We start from the raw sequence: 25,997 nt of genomic DNA on the forward strand, positions 1-25,997 counted from the left end.
TGCTTTTGTTGATGTTCATCTTATACCCTCCTTTCAAGATACTGTCCATTCCGTTCAACTGTTCTTCCAAGTCCTTTGCTGTCTCTGACAGAATTACAATGTCATCAGCAAACCTCAAAGTTTTTATTTCTTCTCCATGGATTTTAATACCCACTCCGAACTTTTCTTTTGTTTCCTTTACTGCTTGCTCAATATACAGATTGAATAGCATCAGGGAGAGGCTACAACCGTGTCTCACTCCCTTCCCAACGACTGCTTCCCTTTCATGTCCCTAGACTCTTACAATCGCCATCTGCTTTTTGTACAAATTGTAAATAGCCTTTCGCTCCCTGTATTTTACCCCTGCCACCTTCAGAATTTGAAAGAGAGTATTCCAGTCAACATTGTCAAAAGCTTTCTCTAAGTCTACAAATGCTAGAAACGTAGGTTTGCATTTCCTTAATCTAGCTTCTAAAATAAGTTGTAGGGTCAGTATTGCCTCACATGTTCCAACTTTTCTACGGAATCCAAACTGATCTTTCCCAAGGCCAGCTTTTGCTTTCTTTGGGATTGGAATTACTACATTCTTCTTGAAGTCTGAGGGAATTTCACCTGTCTCATACATCTTACTCACCAGATGTTAGAGTTTTGTTAGGCCTGGCTCTCCCAAGGCTGTCAGTAGTTCTAATGGAATGTTGTCTACTCCTGGGGCCTTGTTTTGACTTAGGTCTTTCAGTGATCTGTCAAACTCTTCACGCAGTATCATATCTCCCATTTCATCTTCATCTACCTCCTCTTCCAGTTCCATAATATTGTCCTCAAGAACATCGCCCCCATATAGACCCTTTATATACTCCTTCCACCTTTCTGCTTTCCCTTCTTTGCTTAGAACTGGGTTTCCATCTGAGCTCTTGATATTCGTACAAGTGATTCTCTTTTCTCCAAAGGTCTCTTTAATTTTCCTGTAGGCAGTATCTATCTTACCCCTCTTAAGATAAGCCTCTACATCCTTACATTTGTCCGCTAGCCATCCCTGCTTAGCCATTTTGCACTTCCTGTTGATCTCATTTTTGAGACGTTTGTATTCCTTTTTGCCTGCTTCACTTAATACATTTTTGTATTTTCTCCTTTCATCAAGTAAATTCACTATCTCTTCTGTTACCCAAGGATTTCTACTCGCCCTCGTCTTTTTACCTACTTGATCCTCTGCTGCCTTTACTATTTCATTCCTCAAAGCTACCCATTCTTCTTCTACTGTATTTCTTTCCCCATTCCTGTCAAGTGTTCCCTCTGAAGCACATGTTCATTTCAAAAATTCATCTATAGCCAAACGTGGCAGAGTTGAGATGCCTATGTCGCACTTGTTGCTTGGAGAAACATATTTGAGGGCTCAGACTGTACCTGAATTTTGGAAGATCTTGAACAAGCTTCTTCATTTGAGTACAAGATTAGCACCTGAAAGTTTATGGATGAGTATTGATAAGATTCTGAAAATGGCCAGATGACACAGAAAGATGGAGGAACAAGGTTTTAAATTGTAAGACATTTCGAGGGGCAGATGTGGCCCCTGGGCACAATTTATTGGTGATGAACTGTAGTTTAAAACTGAAGAAACTGCAAAAAGATAGGAATACTCTGAAAGAGCCTGAGATTGTAAAGAGTTTCAGAGGAAGCATTAGAGAATGACTGACAAGATGGGGGGAAAGGAATAGAATAGAATAGAATAGAATAGAACAAGAATGGATAGCTTTGAGAGATGAAATAGTGAAAGCAGCAGAGGATCAAGTAGGTAAAAAGACAAGTGCTAGCAGACGTCCTTGGGTAAAACGAGAGATATTGAATTTACTTGATGAATGGAGACAATATAAAAATGCAGTACATGAAGCAGGCAAAAGAGAATACAAATGTCTAAAAACTGAGATTGACAGGAAATGCAAAATGGCTAAGCAGGAACTTTTGCAGAAAAGGGAACTACCTGTGTTACTATCAAGACATCAGATGGAAAACCAGACCTAAGCAAAGATGGGAAAGCAGAAAGGTGGAAGGAGTATATAGAGAGTCAATAGACAGGAAATACACTTGAGGGTAACATTTTGGAAATGGAAGAGGATGCTGATGAAGGTGAGAAGGAAGATATAATACTGCGTGAAGAATTTCACAGAGTACTGAAAGTCCTAAGCCGAAACAAGGCCCCGAGAGTAGACAACATTCTGTTAGAACTACTGACCCAGATCACGTAAGAAACAGATTGCCCAATCGCTTGGTCTAGTAGGCAACCCTTGTCAGGGAACGGCCACCAGGCGGCAGCAGCGTCACACCCTTACTTGTGGAATCAACCACTAGATGTGGCAACATCGGCCGAACGCGTGCAGCTTTCCACTGTTTGGCGTCTGTGAAGTACAGCTGTTTCTGACATACCGGTGGTAGTGCATCGAGTCGTCATGCCGAGGGCCTGCGAATGTATCAACTGTGGAAGGAGTAGACGAACAAATCCTGAACTGAAAATGTTCAGATTCCCGTCCAAAATAAAGAAAGATTACGCGAGTGGATTTTAAATTCAGGTAAATCTATAAATTAGTTACGAGTAAGAATTAATAAAGATCCCTAAGCATTCGATCCTATCTAAATTTTGTCGATCTTATATAACGTGGCAGCCCTTCCTGTACAAGAATCATATCATATAATTTTTAAATGAAATCTTTGCTGCGATTTGGACTTTTTTTAAACTGTTTATTCACTTCACTATCGTAATTTTGGCTGTAGAGGCAATTTTGTGTGCAATGTGAAAACTGAAACCAATATAAGATATGGATAACAAAACGCAAATCATAGTGTGGTAGCATTTGGTAAACAATTTAAGAAGCATTACCTTACAAGACCTTTCCCTTGGTACTTGAAAATGGCTCTAGAACTGAGATCGCAACAGTGAAATAAATGAATAATAGCCGTCATCTAACTGCTAGGTCATTGGTCCCACTAAATCCTGGTATATACTAGAGCGAACGAAGTGGACGAGTGTAAAACCTCGTTTACACTGCTGCAAATGAGTATTCATAGATAATTCGCCAATGTTCAGTTCCATTCGTTTATACATGTGAACAAACGTTTATACTGGAATGAAGGGAGGAGGATAGAAGAGAACGAGCATAGCATGCAAACTATAGACGCTCCCTATTTTAATTTTTTTTTATCTGTGCGCAAATAATCCTCACACAGCTTTCACTCGAAAACAACACTGCTTATAGTAACATGTCTGCGCGAGAGCAGATTGTGAATTACTTTTCATTTCGCATAGGATTGTAAGAAGGATCCCTACAGTAGAAATAAACTTGGTTTGTGGAATTACAGGAGCTAATCTACATTCTTCGATTGAAAACTCGGGAAAAACCATAGCCGATCATGGTCTACAGTCAGCTGTGTGACGAATGCATTTCGCGCGCAGCGCTCTAGCCGAACGCAAATCAGTGTCATTCAAGTCACCGAAGATACAGTGTTGCCAATTCCGCGACATGGACAAGTCAGTTAGCATTGTAGCGTCGCCTGCGACATCTGTTGACCGACGGGAAAACTATTTTTACGGTTGCCTGTTCCGCCGTAAGGACGGTCAATCTGTTTCTTACGTGATCTGGGCTACTGAAAACCCAGGGAGAGCCAGCCATGACTAACCTCTTCCGTCTGGTGAGCAAGATGTATGAGACAAGCAAAATACTCTCAGACTTCAAGAAGAATATAATATTTCTAATTCCAAAGAAAGCAGGTGCTGACAGGTGAGAAACCATCAGTTTAATAAGTCACGGCTGCAAAATACTAACATGAATTCTTTATAGAAGATTGGGAAAACTGATAGAAGCTGAACTAGGGGAAGTTCAGTTTTGATTCCATAGAAATGTAGGAAGATGTGAGGCAATACTGATCTTACAACTTCTCATAGAAGACAGGTTAAGGAAAGACAAACCTACATTTATAGCATCTGTAGAGTTAGAGAAAGCTTTTGACAATTTTGACTGGAATACTCTCTTTCAAACTCTTAAGGTGGCAGGCATAAAATACAGGGAGCAGAAGGCTCTTTACAATTTGTACAGAAATCAGATAGCAGTTGTAAGAGTTGAGATGCATGAAAGGGAAGCAGTTACAAGTGGAATGTGTGTGTGATAAAGTACGATATTTTGCTGTCTCAACTCTTTACTTGAGGTTTATATGGCATTTACATAGAGTGAGGCACCATGAGGCTACCATAATAGTGATACAGTCATTTCGTTGCCCTATGATATGGTGCGTGATCAACTCAGGCAGTCAGTACAGGTGCACACCTGCATGGCACGGACAGTGTGAGGTTATCAATCAGCTCTTGAGGGATATTTGACCATTCTTCCATGAGTGCAATATCCAGATCTGTAACCGTTGTGGGAGGTGCTGATGTGGCTGCAATGTGCCTGCCAAATGCATCCTAGACATGCTCAATTGTGTTGAAATCCAGTGAAAAAGCTAGCCACTCCATTTGTTCAATTCCCTCAGCTTCAAGCACATTGTCCACCAGTGCAGCTCTGTACGAAGAGTGTTATCGTCCACCAAAAGGAACCCATCTCCCATGGCACCTGTGTAGGGCACAACAGAAGGTCAAAGGATCTCATATCTATACCTCCGAGCAGTCAAAGCACCATTCTGAACAGCATAGAGGTCCGTACGTCCACCAATACTGACTCCTGCCCACACTATTCGTCAACCACCATGATATGGTGATGTTTCCTGCACAGAAGCAGGATTGTTCTGAATTCCACATTCTCTCCAGATAAGGGAATGGCGTTGTCCGGCTGAACACAAAATCTTAGACTCATCTGTGAAAAGTAAGACTCCAATCCTGATGTTACTTCACCCAGTTTCTGTGGGCTAACTGGTGTCACGGTTTTAATGGGACACACACCATAGGCCTCCATGCGTACAGGCCACATTCCCGAAGGCAATTTCGTCTTGTTGCTGCCTGGAGGGTGCATTGCAGTTGAGGTTCATTCAGCCTCCTGTCTCGATGAGCTGTTAACCAGAGATAATTGTCATCTCTTGTTGATGTTACCCACGGATGACCTTGGCCTTGCCTTCTTTTAACGGTTCCTGCTGTCTGAAATTGTGTCCAGGTCCTAGATATTACACTCTGGGACACTCAAATGCCTGCAGCCACCTCTCTCTGTGTCTGTCCCACTTCCATCCATCCTATGGCTCTCCCTGAATCCAACTACTTGTGTAATTCGTTTGGTAGAGTAAACACAAGTCAACACCAATCCCATCTGCAGTAGCTTTACGTTATTACCACTATCTCAGTGATCGTAATATTGTTGAAAGAGATTTTCCCTGTGCAGCGGAATGTGTGCTAATATGAAACTTCCTGGCAGATTAAAACTGTGTGCCGGACTGAGACGCGAACTCGGGAACTTTGCCTTTCGTGGCAAGTGCTCTACCATCTGAGCTACCCAAGCACTATTCATGTCCCATCCTCACAGCTTCAGTTCTGCCAGTATCCCGTCTCCTACCTCCCAAACTTCACAGAAGCTCTCCTGCGAACCTTGCAGAATTAACACTCCAGGAATGCTTCTGTAGTTCAGAGGTAGAGCACTTGCCCATGAAAGGCAAAGGACCCAAGTTCGAGTCTCAGTCCAGCACACAGTTTTAATCTGCCAGAAAGTTTCGTAATGTTGTTGTCTCCACCCCGTAGAACCGACAGAAAGATGTTGAACTATTTTAGTTCATTCTGCCAATGACAATACTTCAGAACCCAGACATCTCAACTGTTTCCCTAATTGTTTTGACCAGTGTATTTGAAGGAGTGAGTCATGTATGTAAGTGAATATAGTGCTACAGAAGAATGCCGAAGGTTAGATGCTTCGATCATTTGCTAGTGGTCATGCATGCATGATGTGTGCTTTCTTGTCAGGATATGAGATGTTTCCTTTGCTGAAAAAGGCTTTGTCCAAAAGCTATTAATGTGTAACAGGGTTTTCATTGTGTCTGCCTGCAGCTCAACAGGTCATCTTTATGGTAAGTAGCAATCTACCATTTTCCTAATATTACTGATATTCCAACCTAGAGTTGCCATTGTTTAACACATAAATTGCAAGGTGATAACCAAGAACCAACTGCAAATTTTCTAAGATAGCTTGGATACAATTACAGTCAAGAAGAAAGGAAAGATTACACACAACTTGCTGGAGATATATTTTCATTTATTAACTTACGTTTCTGCATTGCTTGTTGAGCGATGCTTGTTGTCAGTTACTCCGATAACTACTTGGGTTCCAGCTAGGCTATTATCTGCCTGAACACCTTTGACAGGTGTACTTCCAGCAGGGCTTGGTGTGCCATCACAAGATTTGCTGGAACCAGGAGTTCCTCCACTGCTACTAACATTTGGCCGCACCACATCATCCCGTTTTTCAATCATAATACGACTTTTGGTCTCAGAGGAACTGCTAAATGTTGGCTGGTGTGCACTACCAGTAATTGCCAACCCAAAAGGGCGAGGCCCATCCCTGTGAGGAAAATACAAAAAATTTATTTTAATAACAATATCACTGAAAATTCGAAAGTAGATCATTGTGATAATATAACATATGATTACTAGCACCATCAGCAGCAGCAGCAGCAGCACCACATGTATCAATGGCAACAAGAAAACTGACATACATATTTATACATCTACATCTACATCCATACTTCACAAGCCACCTGATGGTGTGTGGCAGAGGGTACCTTGAGTACCTCTATCTGTTCTCCCTTCTATTCCAGTCTCGTGTTGTTCGTGGAAAGCAAGATTGTCGGTATGCCTCTGTGTGGGCTCTAATCTCTCTCATTTTATCCTCATGGTCTCTTCATGAGGTATATGTAGGAGGGAGCAATATACTGCTTCACTCCTCGGTGAAAGTATGTTCTCGAAATTTCAACAAAAGCCCATACCGAACTACTGAGCGTCTCTCTTGCAGAGTCTTCCACTGGAGTTTATCTATCATCTCCGTAACGCTTTCATGATTGCTAAATGATCCTGTAACGAAGCGCACTGCTCTCCGTTGGATCTTCTCTATCTCTTCTATCAACCCTATCTGGTATGGATCCCACACCAGTGAGCAGTATTCAAGCAGTGGGTGAACAAGTGTACTGTAACCTACTCCCTTCGTTTTCAGGCTGCATTTCCTTAGGATTCTTCCAATGAATCTCAGTCTGGCATCTGCTTTACTGACGATTAATTTTATATGGTCATTCCATTTTAAATCACTCCTAATGCCTACTCCCAGATAATTTACGGAATTAACTGCTTCCAATTGCTGAGCTGCTATATTGTAGCAAAATGATAAATGATCTTTCTATGTATTCACAGCTCATTCCACTTGTCTACATTGAGATTCAATTGCCATTCCCCACACCATGCATCAATTCGTTGCAGATCCTCCTACATTTCAGTACAATTTTCCATTGTTACAACCTCTCGATATACTACAGCATCATCCACAAAAAGCCTCAGTGAACTTCCGATGTTATCCACAAGGTCATTTATATATATTGTTAATAGCAATGGTCCTTCGACATTCCCCTGTGGCATACCTGAAATCACTCTTACTTCGGAGGACTTCTCTCCATTGAGAATGACATGCTGCGTTCTGTTATCTAGGAACTCTTCAATCCAATCACACAATTTGTCTGATAGTCCATATGCTCTTACTTTGTTCATTAAATGACTGTGGGAAACTGTATCAAACGCCTTGCGGAAGTCAAGAAACACAGCATCTTCCTGGGAGCGCATGTCTATGGCCCTAGGAGTCTCGTGGACAAATAGCGCGAGCTGCGTTTCACACAATTGTCTTTTCGAAACCCATGCTGATTCCTACAGAGTAGATTTCTAGTCTCCAGAAAAGTCATTATACTCTAACATAATATGTGTTCCAAAATTCTACAACTGATCGACGTAAGAAATATAGGTCTATAGTTCTGCACATCTGTTCGACGTCCCTTCTTGAAAACGGGGATGACCTGTGCCCTTTTCCAATCCTTTGGAACGCTACACTCTTCTAGAGACCTACGATACACCGCTGCAAAAAGGGGGGCAAGTTCCTTCACGTACTCTGTGTAAAATCGAACTGGTATCCCATCAGGTCCCGCGGCCCTTCCTCTTTTGAGCGATCTTAATCATTTTTCTATCCCTCTGTCATCTATTTCGATATCTACCGTTTTGTCATCTGTGCGACAATCTGGAGAAGGAACTAGAGTACAGTATTCCTCTGTGAAACAGCTTTGGAAAAAGACACAGTATTTCAGCCTTTAGTCTGTCATCCTCTGATTCAGTACCATTTTGGTCACAGAGTGTCTGGACATTTTGCTTTGATCCACTTACCGCTTTGACATAAGACCAAAATTTCTTAGGATTTTCTGCCAAGTCAGAACATAGAACTTTGCTTTCGAATTCGTTGAACACCTCTCACATAGCCCTCCTCACACTACATTTTGCTTCACGTAATTTTTGTTCGTATGCAAGGCTTTGGCTATGTTTATGTTTACTGTGAAGTTCCCTTTGCTTCCGCAGCAGTTTTCTAACTCAGTTGTTGTACCACTGTGGCTCTTTTCCATCTCTTATGATCTTGCTTGGCACATACTCATCTAATGCATATTGTACGATGGTTTTGAACTTTGTCCACTGATCCTCAACACTATCTGTACATGAGATAATACTTTTGTGTTGAGCCATCAAGTACTCTGAAATCTGCTTTTTGTCACTTTCACTACACAGAAAAATTTAGCTACCTTTTTTAATATTTCTATTTACGGCTGAAATCACTGATGCTGTAACTGCTTTATGATCACTGATTCCCTGTTCTGCATTAACTGTTTCAAATAGTTCAGGTCTGTTTGTCACCAGAAGGTCTAACATGTTATCGCGAGTTGATTCTCTGTTTAACTGCTCAAGGTAGTTTTCAGATAATGCACTTAAAAAAAATTTCACTGGATTCTTTGTCCCTGCCACCTGTTATAAACGTTTGAGTCTCCCAGTCTATATCTGGTAAATTAAAATCTCCACCCAGAACTATAACATGGTCGGGAAATCTACTCGAAATACTTTTCAAATTTTCCTTCAGGTGTTCTGCCACAACAGCTGCTGAGCCAGGGAGCCTATAAAGACATCCAATTACCATGTTTGAGTCTGCTTTAACCGTGATCTTCACCCAAATTATTTCACATTTTGGATCCCTGTCAATTTCCTTTGCTACTATTGCACTTTTTATCGCTATAAACACGCCTCCCCCTTCACTGTCCAGCCTGTCTCTGCGATATACATTCCAATCTGAGTTTAAAATTTCATTGCTGTTTACATCTGGTTTCAGCCAATTTTCCATCCCTAGTACTATGTGGGCATTGTAACCACTTATTAATGACAGCAGTTCTGGGATCTTTCTATAGACCCTCCTGCAGTTTACTATTACCACATTAATATTGTCATTCCCTGTGTGTAGTGCATGCCTGACCTATTCAGGGGGACCCTAAATTTCCCCACCCGATAGTGGAGGTCAAGAAATTTGCACCCCAGATCTCGGGAGAATAATCTCAGCCTCTGGTTTAAGCCTTCCAATCGGCTCCAAAGCAGAGGACCGCGATCGGTTCTGGGAATGACACTACAAATGTTAGCTCAGATTCCACCCCATGAGCGAGACTTTCCACCTTCACCAACTCTGCCAACCGCCTGTATGAACTCAGGATGAACTCTGAACCCAGACAGCAGAACTCATTGCTGTCAACATGAGCAACAATTTGCAGTCAGGTGCACCAACTGCTCTCTATCACCGCTGGCAGGGCCTCCTCCACATCTCGGATGAGACTCCCACCGGCAAGCAGACAGAGTGAACACTGGCCTTCTTCCCCGACCTTTCTGCTATTTCCCTTAGGAGCTCCATCACCCACCTAACATTGGAGCTCCCAATCACTAATAAACCCCTCCCCCGTGTGCCTGTTCAGACCTTGCTGAAGGAGCGGCCACATGTCCACTCACTGGCACGGCCAGCCTCCACATTGACCCTCCACGTCAAGCAATGCGAACGCCATTGAACCCGCCACTCTCCTTGGGGAGAGGGTGGCCCAACCGGGTCCAGTACCCGCGAAGATGTCTCGAAAGCAGGGACCGTGGGTGAAGCATGTAACACCTGGTGTGTGCCATGTGACGCACCAGATTCCCCATTGCCGCTACACTCTGAAGCAGCAGCCTGAAGACAGCTGACCGTGGCCATCAGCATGTTCAGCTGTTCGCAAACAGTGGCCAGCTCCTCCTGCATCCGTACACAGCAGTCACACATCCTATCCATCCTAAGAAATCAACAATTTACTGTAGAGAGTTAAGTAATCAACTTTTACTAGACTGCTAATTCACTAAAGGCGGCTGATAGCTGACTAAACTGTGGTTACTAGACACTTCTTGTTGGAAACAATGAAAATAAGCACTAACTGTCTCTGGACTGTATTCAAAACAAACACAAAATCTATGGAACACTATTACTAGTACTCGAAAATTAAAGCTTCCTAAAAGTAAAAACAGGTGGAAAAAGAAGTGACAAGTACAAAAAACACAGTTAATACTTAAATTTATGTAGCTTGGTGCACCAAAAAATACACATGCACACCTATTTAGGGTATATAAACATTCAGTGGTCCAGACTACAAACAAATGTTGGAAAACTAAGCCCAGTGAAGCACCTTTTCAGATACTTCATGCAGACTCAATACCACTAGTGAAACATCTATTAGGACACATATTTACAATGTGGCTTATTGTCTGTACATCACCAAAGACACACATCCTATCAGTGCAAACACGCCATTTGTGCATGGTGTATTTGCACATACCTTCTCCAGTTTGCAATGTATTAAGCTTTACCCAATACCTTTCCAGGATGATGAAAGCCTGGAACTTTAAAAGTTGAGTTGCCAATAAGCTCATGATTCCCGGTTTTCACGGCTTACCACTTACATTTCCATTTAGCATCACAGTTCAACCCAGTGGAGAGCATTTGGATTTCTATTTCATATGCTGGTCTTCTAGATTTGAGGCATTTCCTATGCGGCAAGAGTAAAACTTTGTGAAGGGGGCCTGATTCATTTTTAGACTTGCTTGCAAAGATTGTACAGATCCACCTTTCAACAAAAGCAGACAACGCAGATGTTCGATAGTATTCGTAGCCAGCACTGAGTCACTAACGGTTTTCATAGAATCATTCAAGTAATCATCATTTCACACGTGCGCTGCAGAACCACACTCATGTGCAATATTCTACTGCAGAGTACAGGGTTTATAAAAAAAAGAATCATCTGATTTGGCACATCTATATTTCTGAACTAATAATTGTATACAATGGTTTTTCTATTTTAGATGAACAGGAGACTCAAAAGTCCCCCCAATACCTTTTCATAGGTGTAGGTGTTCAATATGGCCGCCCTTGAGATGCACGGCATATGGAAATGTGGTATTCAAATTGTTCCCACACTGCAACAAGCATGTTTGAGTTACAGATTCCCCAGCTGCTGTTATGCGATGTCTCAGTTCATTCATTGTTGTTGGTAATGGAGGCACATAAATAGAGTTTTTTATAAGCCCCCACAAGAAATAATTACATACAGTCAGATCTCGTGACCTTGGAGGCCAGTAATGTATGGCTGAATCATTTCCTCCAGTGCAATCGATCCATTGTTCAGTAATCCTTTGATTTAAAAACTCCCCCACTTCCTGATGACAGTGTGGCGGTTTCCCATCCTGTTGGTAAATGAAGTCGTTCGAATCAGTCTCCAACTGTGGGAAAAGAAAGTTCTAAAGAATATCAAGATATGTGCTTCCCGTAACAGTGTTCTTGGCATAGAAAAATGGACCATACACCTTTTCTCATGAAACTGCATGAAACACATTAAATTTTGGAAAGCCCTCTTATGTTGTACAGCCTCATGTGGTTGTTCCGTACCCCATAGTTTCACATTACAATGGTTCACCTTTCCATTTAAATGGAATGTTGCCCCATCACTAAACACTAAACGTGGAAGAAAACTGTCATCCTCCATCTTGCCCAGAACTAAATTACAGAACTCCACACGTTGTTGTTTGCCACTTTCACGAAGAACTTGCCGTAGCTTAATTTTGTATGGTTTCATGTGTAAATGTCGACGCAACACATGCCAGATGCACAGCAGGAGCATGTTGAGCTATCGAGCTGCACAGCGAACAGGTTTCTGCGGGCTCCTTGTGAAATTATGGCAGAGGTCTTCAATGTCTGTTTCAGGCACTCAGGGTTGGTGCAGGGATTTGCCTTTACACAAACAACCTGTTTCCCAGAATTGTTCATGCCATTGTCTAACGCTCAGTGTTGTTGGAGGATACACACCATACCTAGTACGAAAGTCACACTGAACAGTTATTACCTGCATTGTGCAAAATGTAGAACACAAAATGCTTTCTGTTGTCTTGTCACCATTTTTACTAGAACTGAAGCGGGTGCACACTGCTGCTATCTAGTGGGAACCATGTAAAACTCGAGAGTTTGCTCATTCCAACAGTACATTGTTCACACACAAATAACATAATAGTTATGATTTTTTAAAATGCACCCTATATATCAATGCAAGACATGCTCCACGGACAACTGACATGTTTGCTTCCCATATACTACCTACCAACTTCCTCGCCAAGTTCACTCATCTTTGTACTTTCTTAGCTGTGTTGGAAAGGTGTTTATGCTATGTCAGAGTTCTGTCTAATGGGATGCCATGGTAAGTTGGCATATTACTGTGATTGGCAATGCCATAGGGCCAAACTGTGGGTTGATCTTTGCTGCTGCTAAATGATTAGAGAGGTGGAAAAGATTTACTTTTGTTTTAGAAACCTTAGTCTGTCATCACATCCTGCATACTGGAGTTCCGGCAGGTCTGCTGTTACATACTGAATAAGGCCAGAGCAAGAACAGTGCCTTGAGGTGAGCCATCATTTGAGTACACATTGTCTGCTCTTCTTTTTAACTTGGCGTACTTCACACTGCTCATTTTTGAACATGTTCCTTAAGAGGTTACTTAGTCTTATAAGGTATAGTTATAAGAAATTTCAATATTAGACCAGTACGCCACATCATGTCATAAGCTGCTGACATGTGAATGGAAACTATCCTGGTCTTTAATTTCTGGTACCTAGTTTCTGTGTGAGTAGACAAGGAGAGCACTTGCTCACAGCAGCTTCTACAAGGTGTAATCTATCTTGTTCAGTTGGTACCACATAATTAATTTGGTTTGTATTCTGTCTAATATAACTTTTTCCAGGAATCTGTAACCACAGCTAAATACAAATGTGCTCTGAAGCAGTTCCTTCTTTCCCTGTAATTTTGATAACAATAACTTAAGTGCTCTTAAATTTTGATGGTAATGTTCCTTTGTGAAGAATTACATTAAAAAGGTAGGACTGTTGTGCACCAGAATTCCTGAGTAAAGCCCATCTGCACCTGCTTTTTTACATTTCATGTCAGTAAGGACAGTCTTCTGTTCAGTGGTCATAATGTTTTATCTGCTGGAACCTTGGAAACTCTCACTCAATGACTGGCAATTATTTGTGTTGTGGGACAGGTCTTCTCCCAGCTCCCGAATCGGTGTCCCAGCTTTTCCACTGGAATGTGTGAAATCATTCTTTGTGCCAGTTTTCTCTCCTTTGATCAGTCACAGAATTCATTGAATTTGTGGCTGTTTCTTGCTCTCCACCTCCTTTGAATGTATCTCTTTGGATGTACCCTTTACAGCACTCTCTATGTAGGTGTTAAAACTATTAAAACATAAAACTGAATGAAAAGTTACAAGGGAAGCAGGTAACATGTAGGCAAAACTCAGAATCCACTGAAGACATCTCTACCACACTTTGTACATATATTACTCACCATCTTGGGGAAAATATTTTAGGTACAAGATCCCTTACCCAAGCACCACTACAAGGGGGCAGGGAAGTGGGATGCTGGAAGTGTGTAAAAATTACCAACTTTAATATTGATTTCACAGTTTTCAGAGTTGCTAAGCTCAAAGACATTTCCCTCTTAGGAGTGTGAGCAGAAATGGAAAGGGAGTGACAAATATTTTAGGTTATCAAGTTTTGTCTTGAATTAATTTTACAATAAATTTGTAAAGGGCTTAATTTTATAGTTTGTGTATTGTATTTATACTTTTAAAAACAAATAAATACAGTAGGTTTGTTTTATGCTGTACAATAATTTAATTCCTTTTTCTATCTGACATAAGGCTGAGGTAAATAAGTAACTGGGAACACCAGACAATCAGCTAAAACACAATAAAGGATGATGGACAACTAATATTCACCATAATGTACAGGGCACATAATTTGTAAATATTAGATGAGGGAAGATAGGGTAGCAGAAGTAGTTAGTCTTTGTGTAAGAAACATCTCACAATATCTGTATTCATCAGCTACATAATGTTACACAGCAAACATGCTTGTCATTATTATAATGGAAATTACTCAGAAAAATGAGTGTGTACAGGCACTAGCCAGTGATAGTCATCTAGGCAAAAGTGTGGGAGAAGATGAAAGGACAGTATAGAGCAGTGTTGAAATATGGGAGGGGGGAGACAGATGGGTTTTAGTGACAGCAATGAAACAAGCCCAAAATAGAAGAGGGAGGGAGGGAGGGAGGGAGGGAGGGAGGGAGGGAGAGGGAGAGGGAGAGGGAGAGGGAGAGAGAGAGAGAGAGAGAGAGAGAGAGAGAGAGAGAGATGAGTGCAGAAGTGAAAAATGGTGAGGGGGGGCAAAGGTAAGGGTGAATGGAAAAGTGAATGAGATAGAAATGTCCAAGGGTGGAGTTTTAGGTCAGGGAGTTTGCTGGAACAGATGTGTGAGACAGATAGTTACAAACTGATAGTTAAGATGTATATGATATGTTTTGTATTTTGGCTGTTGACATTGTAGTGACACATGGATGATGGTTTGGGATAAGAAGTGGAATACAGTGGTGGGACTAGGATATAAAATAGGTTGGGTGAGTGGTGGAAGCCACAATTTTGTGGCAGGTGGGGGGGGGGGGGGGTTGCTGTATGAAGGGAGTATTTTGATACTAAGTATCTGTTAAACCCCATCCTCAGCTATGACAGCTGGCATATGTATTTAGTAAGTCGGAATGAGGCAGAATGGGTGTTTAAACACAGACCAAATTAATGTATATATGGTACAATTGCCAATAATACTAATTTTACAAGCATCACCATGAACTTCTATCCAAATTAGCCACATATCATCAGCACTTCATTTATACAGGCAACAAAAATGTATATACAAAGATTTAGCAACAGAAACGGATACTGTGAACCTTCCTGAATAGGTCCACACAGCTTCAGACAACATTAATGTGTGGTATGCTAAAACATCACAAGGACATATATTATACAAAATAGAAATTCTGTTCATATTATCCTTCTTAATACAACTGAAAGCAATGACATCTCAGTATCAGCCACCAATCACCTTTACATTACTAAAAGCAAACCAAATTTTCATCCATGAATAACAGCTATATTAATATAGTCGACGTAACATCATAAGAAATTATGATATTATATACTGTAAACAGTTGCGTGCCAGCAGTGAATATAACTGTATGACGAGGAACTATCCTTCAAGACACCTTTGACTTTTATGCACTAAGTGTTGGCCTAAAATATTCCCTGCAGGATGCCAGCTACATAATGTGGGTTTGCATTGTGCATGTGTTCATTAAAACTAACATAGCAATAACAATTAAGATCACTTTTGTTAATATACTTAACAATGTCCCTTTCTTTCTTTACTGACTGAACATCTAACTGTTATTCCCCAAAAACACATAAAATACTTCTTATCAAGAAACTTCTAATAAGCACTGGTACTGTACTAATGGTGACTGGAGAATAATTCCATGGATACAGTAAATCATTGTACAGTTTCAAACCTTGTGCATTACAGCTACAAAATCATCCCTGGCAAAATCAGAGTGAACAGGAAAATTAAACCATTACAGTCCAGAGAATGGTCATCTGAATCAAACAAACCACTATTTATTACATTTACTGTTGATGCCCAACACCTGTCAAATACACACCACCTCTCATTGTTTTCCCCTCATATTACAATCCTCTTTCTTCCTAACATTGTATTCTCCCTTGTCACTCTCTCATTTACTAAGTTCTACGTTTTATGATTAATCAAGTCTTTCACCACAGACATACATGCAAGCATGTGACCACAAACACAAATGCACATGCTCTCTCTCTCTATTCATTCACTCCCTCTCCCTTTTGCACTGATAACTCATAGTTTATTTTGGGACTTCTGCAAATGTAATCTCTCTTTCTTCACATTTCATTTATTCAACTAGCTCATTTATCTTTCCCTGTATAATGCATTATCTGGAAGGTTAAACAGAGCATTATCACAGAGGAGTAAATTCCATTTCTAAACATCTGGAGTCAAACATTGAAGAAGACTGACACAAAGAACCCTAGATATAATGCAACAAAAGGTCTTCTTTAGAAATCAATAAGATGCAGCCATAGATGTTTTAAAACTTGCCAGGAGGTCAGCAATCGATGACTGTCTGAATACCAGGCATTGTTACCTCTTTGACATTACACAGGGTACACCACATGGAGACGAACTGCCAAAGGTTCAAAACTTGCCTTTATCTTCTTGAATCTTTATATTTCAAACAAGGTAAACACACAATCCAGAAAGTTCACTTACACAGATGACTCAGCCAAAGTTGCACAACATGAATCATTTGAGGCCTCCAAAGACATTTTGATCTCCGACTTAAAGCTGCCAAGCAACAACTTTCCTAAATGGAGACTGCAGCTTAACACAACTAAGACAGAAGTATCATGCTTCCACCTTTGTAATGGTCACAAGAAGAGAGCTTAACATTAACTATGAAGGTGAAGGTCTCAACCGTGACAACTACCGTGGAGAGAATGCTTGCTTAGAAGGAGCACCTGACAAAGACCACAGGTAAAAGAAGGGCAAGAATTAAAATGATTAATAAAATGTGTGGCATCTATTTGGGCTCCTAGGTAAATATGCTTTGCACATTAGAAGTTGGGCTCATCTATTCGGAGGTGAAATACTGTGCCCCTACAATGATTATCTGCTCACATACGAACAAGATTGGTGTGGCACCAAATGACATTATCCACACTATCAGCAGCACAGTACAATGAACTCCTACTGCAGGACTGCCCTCCTTGAGCCATATACGACTACCAGAGACATGGCGTAAAAATGCTTTCCTTAGAGAGCACCATAAAATTAGCAGTATCCCTCAGCTGTTCATACATACTGAAATTGCTGGCCTGACTCACATAGCACTGATATCAAGAAAATAGGCACTATCCACTGCTAAGGAACTGACACACTCAAACTCTGATGTTCACAATGTCTGGAAATAACACTGGAAAGAGCACTGCCAACCAAAATGCCAAAGTTCCTCAGTGACATTCACTGTCCAAATTAAACATTCCCTTCCCCCTCCCCTTCTCATCCCATCTGGTAAGTCTCCCATGACCCAAGGTTCTGAGTGACTTTTCTGTACTCTCCTCACTTCCTAAACCTCACAAATCCTTTTTCTTCATCACTCTTCCTTTCCCCTCAACCTTTCTGCCAGAAGAAAGAGCCACTGGCTCCAAAAGCTTGCATATTTCTTTAACCTTCATATACGTTTTCTCCTGCTGCTCCTTGGTAAGTAGGTTTTTTATCTGTACAATTACATTATATTTACAACACAAAACATGACTGATGTGAAGTTAATAGGCACTAGTGCAGCCCCCCATTCAAACTCAATTTAAAATGAACACAATACACATACAACACACAAATACAATTTAAAATTACAGAAAAATTAATCAAGGCTCACCCAGCATCTGGTGCAGGAGGTATGTACATAGGTGTTATTCTTCTCTTTCCATCTGAAGTACGAGTCTCTATCTGTTTATTGATGGGGCCCTTAAGAGGTGTTGAAGGCTGGGATACAGAAGCAGCTGGCCGTTCCAGTGATCCATTAGTCTGCCCAGCGTCTGCTGCCGCTTTCTCTGCTGCAGCTTTTTCTGCCTTCTCCCGGACAGCAAGCAACTCTGGTGTCTCCACCACACATGCACCTGCACCACCGGCAGCTGATAGTGACTTGCCATACATGCGCTCATGAAGCATTGTCTGTTTCAATTATGACAGGTTCAATATTAGTATCAGGATTTTAAGACATTACAAATAATGTCATGAACAGATGCTCCACACTGGGTCCCTTAACACTGTTCACAAGAGTACTTACAAAATATTATCAGTTACAGCTGCACTAACATGTTATCAAAATGCAGAAAAAACAAGAACTGCAATCAAGACCACACTTGGTTTAAATCAAATGAAGCACTGTTTATGTCCATACACACATATCACAGTTGCGTGGTTGTTTGACAGTTTTACTTATGTTTAATGACACAAATCTCATATCTACTTGTGGTGCTATCGATTTGGTCTGCACCAGTTAAGGAAACAAATCGAGAAATTTATCTTTCAAAATTAAGCAGAGGTTTGGCTATGGAAAATGCAAAGTGTGCACAACATAAATATTAAATTAAAACAGGATTTCTAATTGAAAATTTTCAATGCCAGTGACAGCAATATTGAAGAGCAGGTTGGGTTACTGTAGACACAATGTTAACAAGAGAAACACAAAATAGAAGAGAACAAGAGGCTGGGAAGTGGGATAGACTCATTTAAGAACAACATATTCTGTGCTCAAATTTCAACCAGATTCTCAACTAGAATGACCTCCATGCCAATGAGCACGAATTCTGAAAACTTCAGTCACTTGTAACTCAGATTGAGCTTCTCTCCCATGACATTTTGAAAGCCACAGATAAAAGCAATCAAGCAGAGGTATTTCTTGACTTTCAAGAAGCATTTGCCTCATCACCACAACAAAGACTGTTAATGAAAGTATGACCCCCCCCCCCCCCCCCCCCCCCCACACACACACACACACAAAATATTTGGATGAAATGGTTGACATTCATAAGCATCTGGAAATCACCCTGACTACAGTCAAACAATTGGCAGTTGCTGAGAATTGGTGTGTTGGGAGAGCTCCCAAGAGTGACCTGTGACATCTGTACCGGAGGTACTTCATGTACTATTCTCTCCCATGAATCCTGTCTCCTCTGCAGAAAGTATGGGATCTGTCATTAACCGTTCACTTTACTGAGAGAGGCGTGTCAATGGTAGTTTTAGGCATCTTGTACAGGGTGGACGAGGACCAGGGAGGACTCAGTCCGAGCTGATGTCTTTCACTGAAACTGATCCAGAGGGACTCACTTCACCTGTTTTAGGAAAATCTGTTTTGTGTGGTGGCAAGATGAGGTGAACACAAAAGGGTAGGAGGTCTATTAACCGTCAGCAGTTGAAATGTACAGCAAATGATGGTAGGAAAATTGCAGCAAGGGACACGAAAGGACACCAGGTGCACTCAGTGTGTATGCCTGCAGGCCACATTCAACATGTTGAAGAGGTTAATCAAGCAGCCAGTGAGGGAACAGTGTGCAAGCAACTGCAGATTGTGCCACAAGTTGGAACAAAGATGCCTTTCATCTGGGCTCCGAGGCCACTCTTGGGTCATTCCACCAACTGGCAGAGATGGTTCAGGAGATCAGCCTTGAGCATGGAGTTTCAACGACTTTTGTCACAATCTGCAGCAATGTCCCCCAGTATACACGAAACTCAAATCCAGCAAGATAGAAACTGAAGCGACATGTGAGATTGTTTGGGCAAGACCCAGTATCAGGGGTGGGCATAAAATGATAACTGGATGCTTTTATTGCCCACCAGACTCATCTCCTGATATAAACAAAAACTTTATAGAAAATCTTTGTTCAATTGTACATAAGTTCCCCAATCATAGCATAATCATCAGGGGAGACTTTAATCATCCAACAATTAATTAGGACAATTATAGTTTTGTTGGCTGTTGGTGTTATAAGACATTCTGCGAAGCATTACTAAATGCCTTCTCTGAAAACTGCCTGGAACACATAGTTAAGATCCCCATTCATGATGGAAATATATTGAATTTAATGGCAACAAATAGAGCTGACCTCTTTGAGGATGTCCACATCAAAACTAGTATCAGTGACCAAGACACAGTTGTGGCAACAATGATTAGGAAAGTATGCTCAGTAGACTAGATAAAAAATCAGTAGTGACATCTCACAATGGGGAACTTTAAACTTTCAGCACAGGTAAAGAGCAAATCTGGCTCAAGTTTAAAAGAATAGTTGACCATGCACTGGACAGATAAGTACCCAATAGAACAGTTCATAGTGGGAGGGAATCTCCATGGGATACAGTCACTGTAAAAGAACTTCTAACGAAACAGAGATCACTGCATCATAGGTGTGAAACAAAGCGTAGGGCTATAGGGAGAGAGATAATGAGTGAAACGAGTTTGCCTGTCAAGAGAGCAATCTGTGATGCCTTCAATGACTACCTTAGCAGATTACTGTCAAGTGATCTTTCACAGAACCCAAAGAAATTCTGGTCATATGTAAAAGCTGTTATTGCACCAAAGTTAGTGTCCAGACCCTAGTGAATGAGACATGAAGTGAAATTGAGGATACCAAAGCAAAAGCTGAAATGCTTAACTAAATTTTCAAATGTTCCTTTACAAAAGAAAACCCAGGATAACTGCCACAATTTAATCCTTGTACCACCGAAAAGATGAACAGAATAAGTAATAGTGTCAGTGGCTTTGAGAAACAGCTTAAATCATCAAAACTGAACACAGATCCAGGACCTGATGGAATCCCTATCATATTCTATACTAAATTTGTGGCTGAGTTTCATCCTCTTGTAACTATAATGTATCACAGATATCTTGAAAAAAAAAAAAAAAAAAAAAAAAAAAAAAAAAAAAAAAAAAAAAAACAGTCTAGTTCTTGGAAAAAGGCACAGGTCACACCCATTGATCCACAACAAAACTACTACCATCCAACATCCTTGACATCTATTTGTTGTAGAATCTTAGACCATATTTTGAGTTCAAACATAATGAAGTATCTTGAACAGCTAGATGATGTATTTCTTGATTTCCAAAACACATTCGACTCCATATCACACCTATGCTTATTGTCAAAAGTATGATCATATGGGGTATCAAGTGAAATTTGTTACTGAATTGAGGACCTTTTGGTAGGGAGACTTATCATGTTACCTTGGATGGAGATTCAACATCAGATGTAGAAGTAACTTCAAGTGTAACCCATGGAAGTGTGTAGGGACCCTTGCTGCTCATATCATATATTAATGATCTTGCAGGTGATACTAATAGCAACATCAGGCTTTTTGCAGAGGATGCAGTTAGCTATAATGAAGTACTATCTGAAAGAAGCTGCATAAATATTCAGTCAGATCTTTCAAAGTGGTGCAGAGCAGAGATTGGTAACTTGCTTTAAGTGTTCAGAAATTTAAAATTTTGCACTTCGCAAAAAAAGAGAGAGAGAGAATAGTATCCTATGACTAAGGACTGCAAAAATTTCCCTCAAAATGACAATATGCAAAATTACTTAACAGATGCTGTTCCATAGCGAATTGTATCCAGACAAGTTATTTGTCAGAGACAGGTTCAAATAGCTTTATTTTCTGCATCGAATATCAAAACATAAGCAGTTACTGGCATTGTACATCATCTGGCAAAGCCCAGTTAAGAATGATAATGTGCACAAGAACCTACACGGAAAATGAAGTGTACAAACCCAACGATGTATCAGTGTGCTCAATGGTCTGGAGCCATGCCAATGTAGGTGGTTGGATGGACTGTTTAAGTTACACGGCACATAATGCAACACAGTACTCAGCCATGAAACCTAGCATTTTATAAGAAGGAAACATGCCTGTTTGTTTGTTAGCTAAAGCTTAAAAGATAATATAATGGAGACAGTTTTAACATGGGAAATTAGGTGGCAGATGGTTTGAGTTGTATTTGCATATAATACTGCTAGAGGCTGGGCCTTAACTACATCTTTAACAGTAATCTGCTAACTTCATCAAGCCATTGTGCAGTAGCTGTCCCTGAATGCTTTGTGTTGCGCATTGCTCATTTTCTTCTTTTGAAGCGACTAATCCTGGTCCATCACAGATTTTGATTATGACCTTTACAAAACCAGAAGAGGTCAGTGATCTCCTGTGACAATGTGTCAGTTCTTGTGTAAGCTTCTGCTCAGCGAAATGGAGGCAGAGTTTGTTTCTGCGCACTGCTCCTTCCCCTGTGGTGGTCAAAATTCTAGTCTGTTTATGTTCGCAGCCATCTGTGACTATAGCCTATATATAGCACCATCTCTCTGCGCCATAGCGACTGGAACACAAAATCTGTAAAGTTTTCTAACAGTGCCGAAATTTTTCTCCTAACGTTAAAATTGAGTTGCCATACATTCAATTCTACTTCTATGCTAAATGCCTTGTCAGCTCTATCTGCAGTGTTGTCAAGCATGGGTCACATGGCTGTGAATGCCCATGAAAGGTTGAATTTAGTAGTCTGCAGAATTTTTAATCTTCAAATTGGGTGAGAAAAGACAAGTAATGTTCAGAAACATCTTACATTGGAGACAAATTAATGATTGAATATAATAGAGGGAAACATTCCACGTGGGAAAAATATATCTAAAAACACAGATGATGTGTATCTATCGGCTGTACTGAGCTGAGGTAAGTACTGGCCAGCCCCTCTATCTCTTTGTTAGTATTTGTTTCACATCTTATATGAGATTTTCCATAAAATGACCTACTTTTTTTTAATAATATGAATATTTATATATGTGTTTGGAGAGAGAGAGAGAGAGAGAGAGAGAGAGAGAGAGAGAGAGAGAGAGAGAGAGAGAGAAAGAGAGGCTGATTTTTGATTGAGATTTTACTTTAAGTCGTAAACTGGTATCTGAATTTTGGTTGCTGCCTCCTTGAATGATCAGCTTCTGCACCAGTTGGCGACGTATTACGATTTGGAGGAAGCTACTGTTCTTTAAGGTTTAAAATACAACTCTGTTAGTTACTTGGCCGTATTGTGGATAGCTTTGAGCCCAAATTTTCGTAGCTTTTCATACCTAAGGGACCACTGTTGTAAGTAAATAAGATCAAACAGCAATCTGCTTTTTGTGAGAAAAAGAGATTGCTTAGCACACAAACTCCCTTCAAACTACATGTCCTGCTACATCAAAATTGGTCAGTGGAGTTCAGCACAATACTATTGTACAAGAACATAATCCAATTACTGTAATTCAGAAATTCTGAGAGATTGTTACTTATTGAATGAAAACTATAGAGAATGCATTTCTTTTCCTGTATTTTAGTGAAATTCGTACACTTACAATTCTGTTGGTTGATAGACAGCAATGACAATGAAGTTTACCTCCTCTTCCAAAAACAAGATATTTCTATTCTTCACTTCCAGAAAATTTGTATACATGAATGTTTGGCAACTCTTACACATACTTTACTCGGTTTTATCACTAAAATATCAATTTTCATTAAATGTAACAATACATTCTGAGTGACGGCATAGCAACATGTCCTCTTTCCACAAGATACAGATTAACAGTCCTCTTTTTTTTTCTTTTTTTTTTAATAAATCTTATTGTCTTTTTTTGTTTTTTTAGAGTTCATACTCAAAGATTCACAACTACTATCGTTGTGGGGATTGTGCACTAAAGAGTTTCTTGCTGTTCAGCTGCGCTTCACTTCAAGTACTTTTTTAATCACATTTACATTTACGGTATTTGCATACATTACTGAGTTCTCGGAATAAAATTAGGCACAAATTAGTTTAAAAAAGCAATGAGACACACACAACATTACAACCTGTCCGACAGAACAGACATCACTCGTGATGACATGGCTGATGCTTACATTTATACGAAACACAGAATGGGGAAAGAAAGGGAAAGGATGCAAGGGAATTCATCACTTCCAGGCACACAGGGCATTGTGCTAATGCAATAATGAAAGCTGAGAACTGATGCTGATCCAGGATTCTCATGAGCACTTGCCTTAACCTTATTTATTTTGCTCCAAATCAATTTCTAATTAGCTTAGAAAATAGTCTTGTGATGATGGTGCAGTGAAAGAAACACATTAGTTATTTTTACGATTGAATAACACTGATTATCTGTAGATTAAATGTTTGTTGGTTATGTTAGTTACAAAACAGCATCATCGTCACACATTTGGTATCCACTACTGCATAAAAGCCTCCTACAGATTTCTCAATCTTCAGCTATGTGCATTCATATTAATGTAATTCACAAAACCAAACTACTTAATCTACATGATCTTCAATTGGTGCACCACTAACTTCAGGTACTATGCGAGATATGTTTTGTTTTGATACAAATGGTGCTATCAAATTTACTATCCACTACAATTTCATATCAAAAGTCAAAAGTCAGTGACAGCCAAGTGACATTATGAAATGCAGAGCAGCTTTACATAAGTAGGTTTCACAGAAAGCTATTGTCACCATGCCTTGAACAATGTGTTTAAACCAGCTTCTTCTCAACTTTGCTTTTATTGGTTTCATTTGTCTATGTCATTTACAAATCTGCCATTAGTACTGACATTTGGGTCTGGCAGCCCTAGGGATTAAAGACACCTGGAGAAACCATGCACAACAGAAAGGAACACAGGCACTTTGTGCAGGCAGCATGTGGTCTTCAGGGCTCATGACCACTGGATATGGATATATGCATTATATTAGTAAACTAGCAAGTAGTACTATTTTTCTAGATGAGAAGTCTCATCTCAAGGAGGTAGTTACACATTGCTGAAGACACAGAAATATCGAACTTATGTACAGTATCCACAAACTACATTCTCTCTTTTCCTGGTGTTGAGTTTATTAAATCATATACATCACTGGTCATAGCATGCCAGGCAATGTTATGAAACTATGAGAAATATCTGATGATAGTGTGAAGACAGATGTGAGCAACAAAGACAATCATGAACAAAATTTTGAGCTTCAGAGAGGATACACATTATATATTATCACAGGTAACATTATGATTCATTTTTACTACGTTGCCATTGTCTACCAACCAACCAACCAACTTGCTTAGAGTTTATATGGCTGCATTAATAATTTCCAGTCAATAACAATTACATAGGTGGTGTAAGAATAAAAGTTTATTTAAAGTAAACTCTGTTCTTTTGTCATGATTCTAGCAGAAAAGCAGCAATGACTTTTTTAAGGGTTTCCAGTTTATTGCTTTATATCTACTAGGAGCTTGTTATAAGACCTTGGCAACAGAATATATTACTACTCTAAAGCTTAATAAGAAGGCAAACCATATGTAGATACCATTATTTCATCCTTCGTTGTTGCCTAAGGCATAATAATAACAGGTCTTTGTAGAGGCCTAAACGAGATGTGCTGTTATCTGCTTTACACTATATTCTTATTATTCCAATTTTGGTGAAAACCTTATCATCCCTACACTTTGTTAATAACAGTCGATTCTAATGATTTCACAAGATGAAGACACCGTGAAAACAAAAGAAAAGAAAAGAAGGAAACAAAATGTAATTTAAATGGAATTATAGTGACAGACTTTCCTAGCAACCTTTTTAAGACAGTATTATTAGAAGGAAAGCTAGCTGAAGTTTCACAGTTTGCAGGGAAAGAAAACAAACAATGACTTTCTTAAAATATTTATGCAGCTAGTTGTAGAACAGTAATTAAATAATAATTATCTGATATAAACTGTGTGTCAAAGAATCAGTGAAATCATCAAAAGTCAAACCCACTGCAATATGACTTAAGACATGATATCTGTTTGGTGAAAAAATGAAAATTGTCCCTGAATAAGGAAAACCATGAGGTCATCCACATGTGTACAAAAAGAAATCCATTATACTTCAGTTACATGATAAATAATAAAACTTTAAGGGCTGTAAATTTAACTAAGTA

General features: G+C 39.9%; 1 protein-coding gene across 3 annotated transcripts in view; it reads right to left on the reverse strand.

Annotated features, from left to right (window-relative positions):
* LOC124711634 (protein HIRA-like) overlaps nt 1–25,997 on the reverse strand; it is a 237,620-nt gene that overhangs the window by 96,664 nt on the left and 114,959 nt on the right. For all 3 annotated transcript variants that reach the window (XM_047241819.1, XM_047241821.1, XM_047241820.1), the window contains 2 exons: nt 17,910–18,205; nt 6,204–6,497 (listed from right to left, as the gene is read on the reverse strand). In XM_047241819.1, the coding sequence (XP_047097775.1) occupies nt 6,204–6,497; nt 17,910–18,205 (590 nt within the window). The remainder of the gene's footprint in view (nt 1–6,203; nt 6,498–17,909; nt 18,206–25,997) is intronic.

This window comes from Schistocerca piceifrons, chromosome 8 (genome assembly GCF_021461385.2).
Source record: "Schistocerca piceifrons isolate TAMUIC-IGC-003096 chromosome 8, iqSchPice1.1, whole genome shotgun sequence".
Classification (NCBI taxonomy): Eukaryota; Metazoa; Arthropoda; class Insecta; order Orthoptera; family Acrididae; genus Schistocerca; species Schistocerca piceifrons.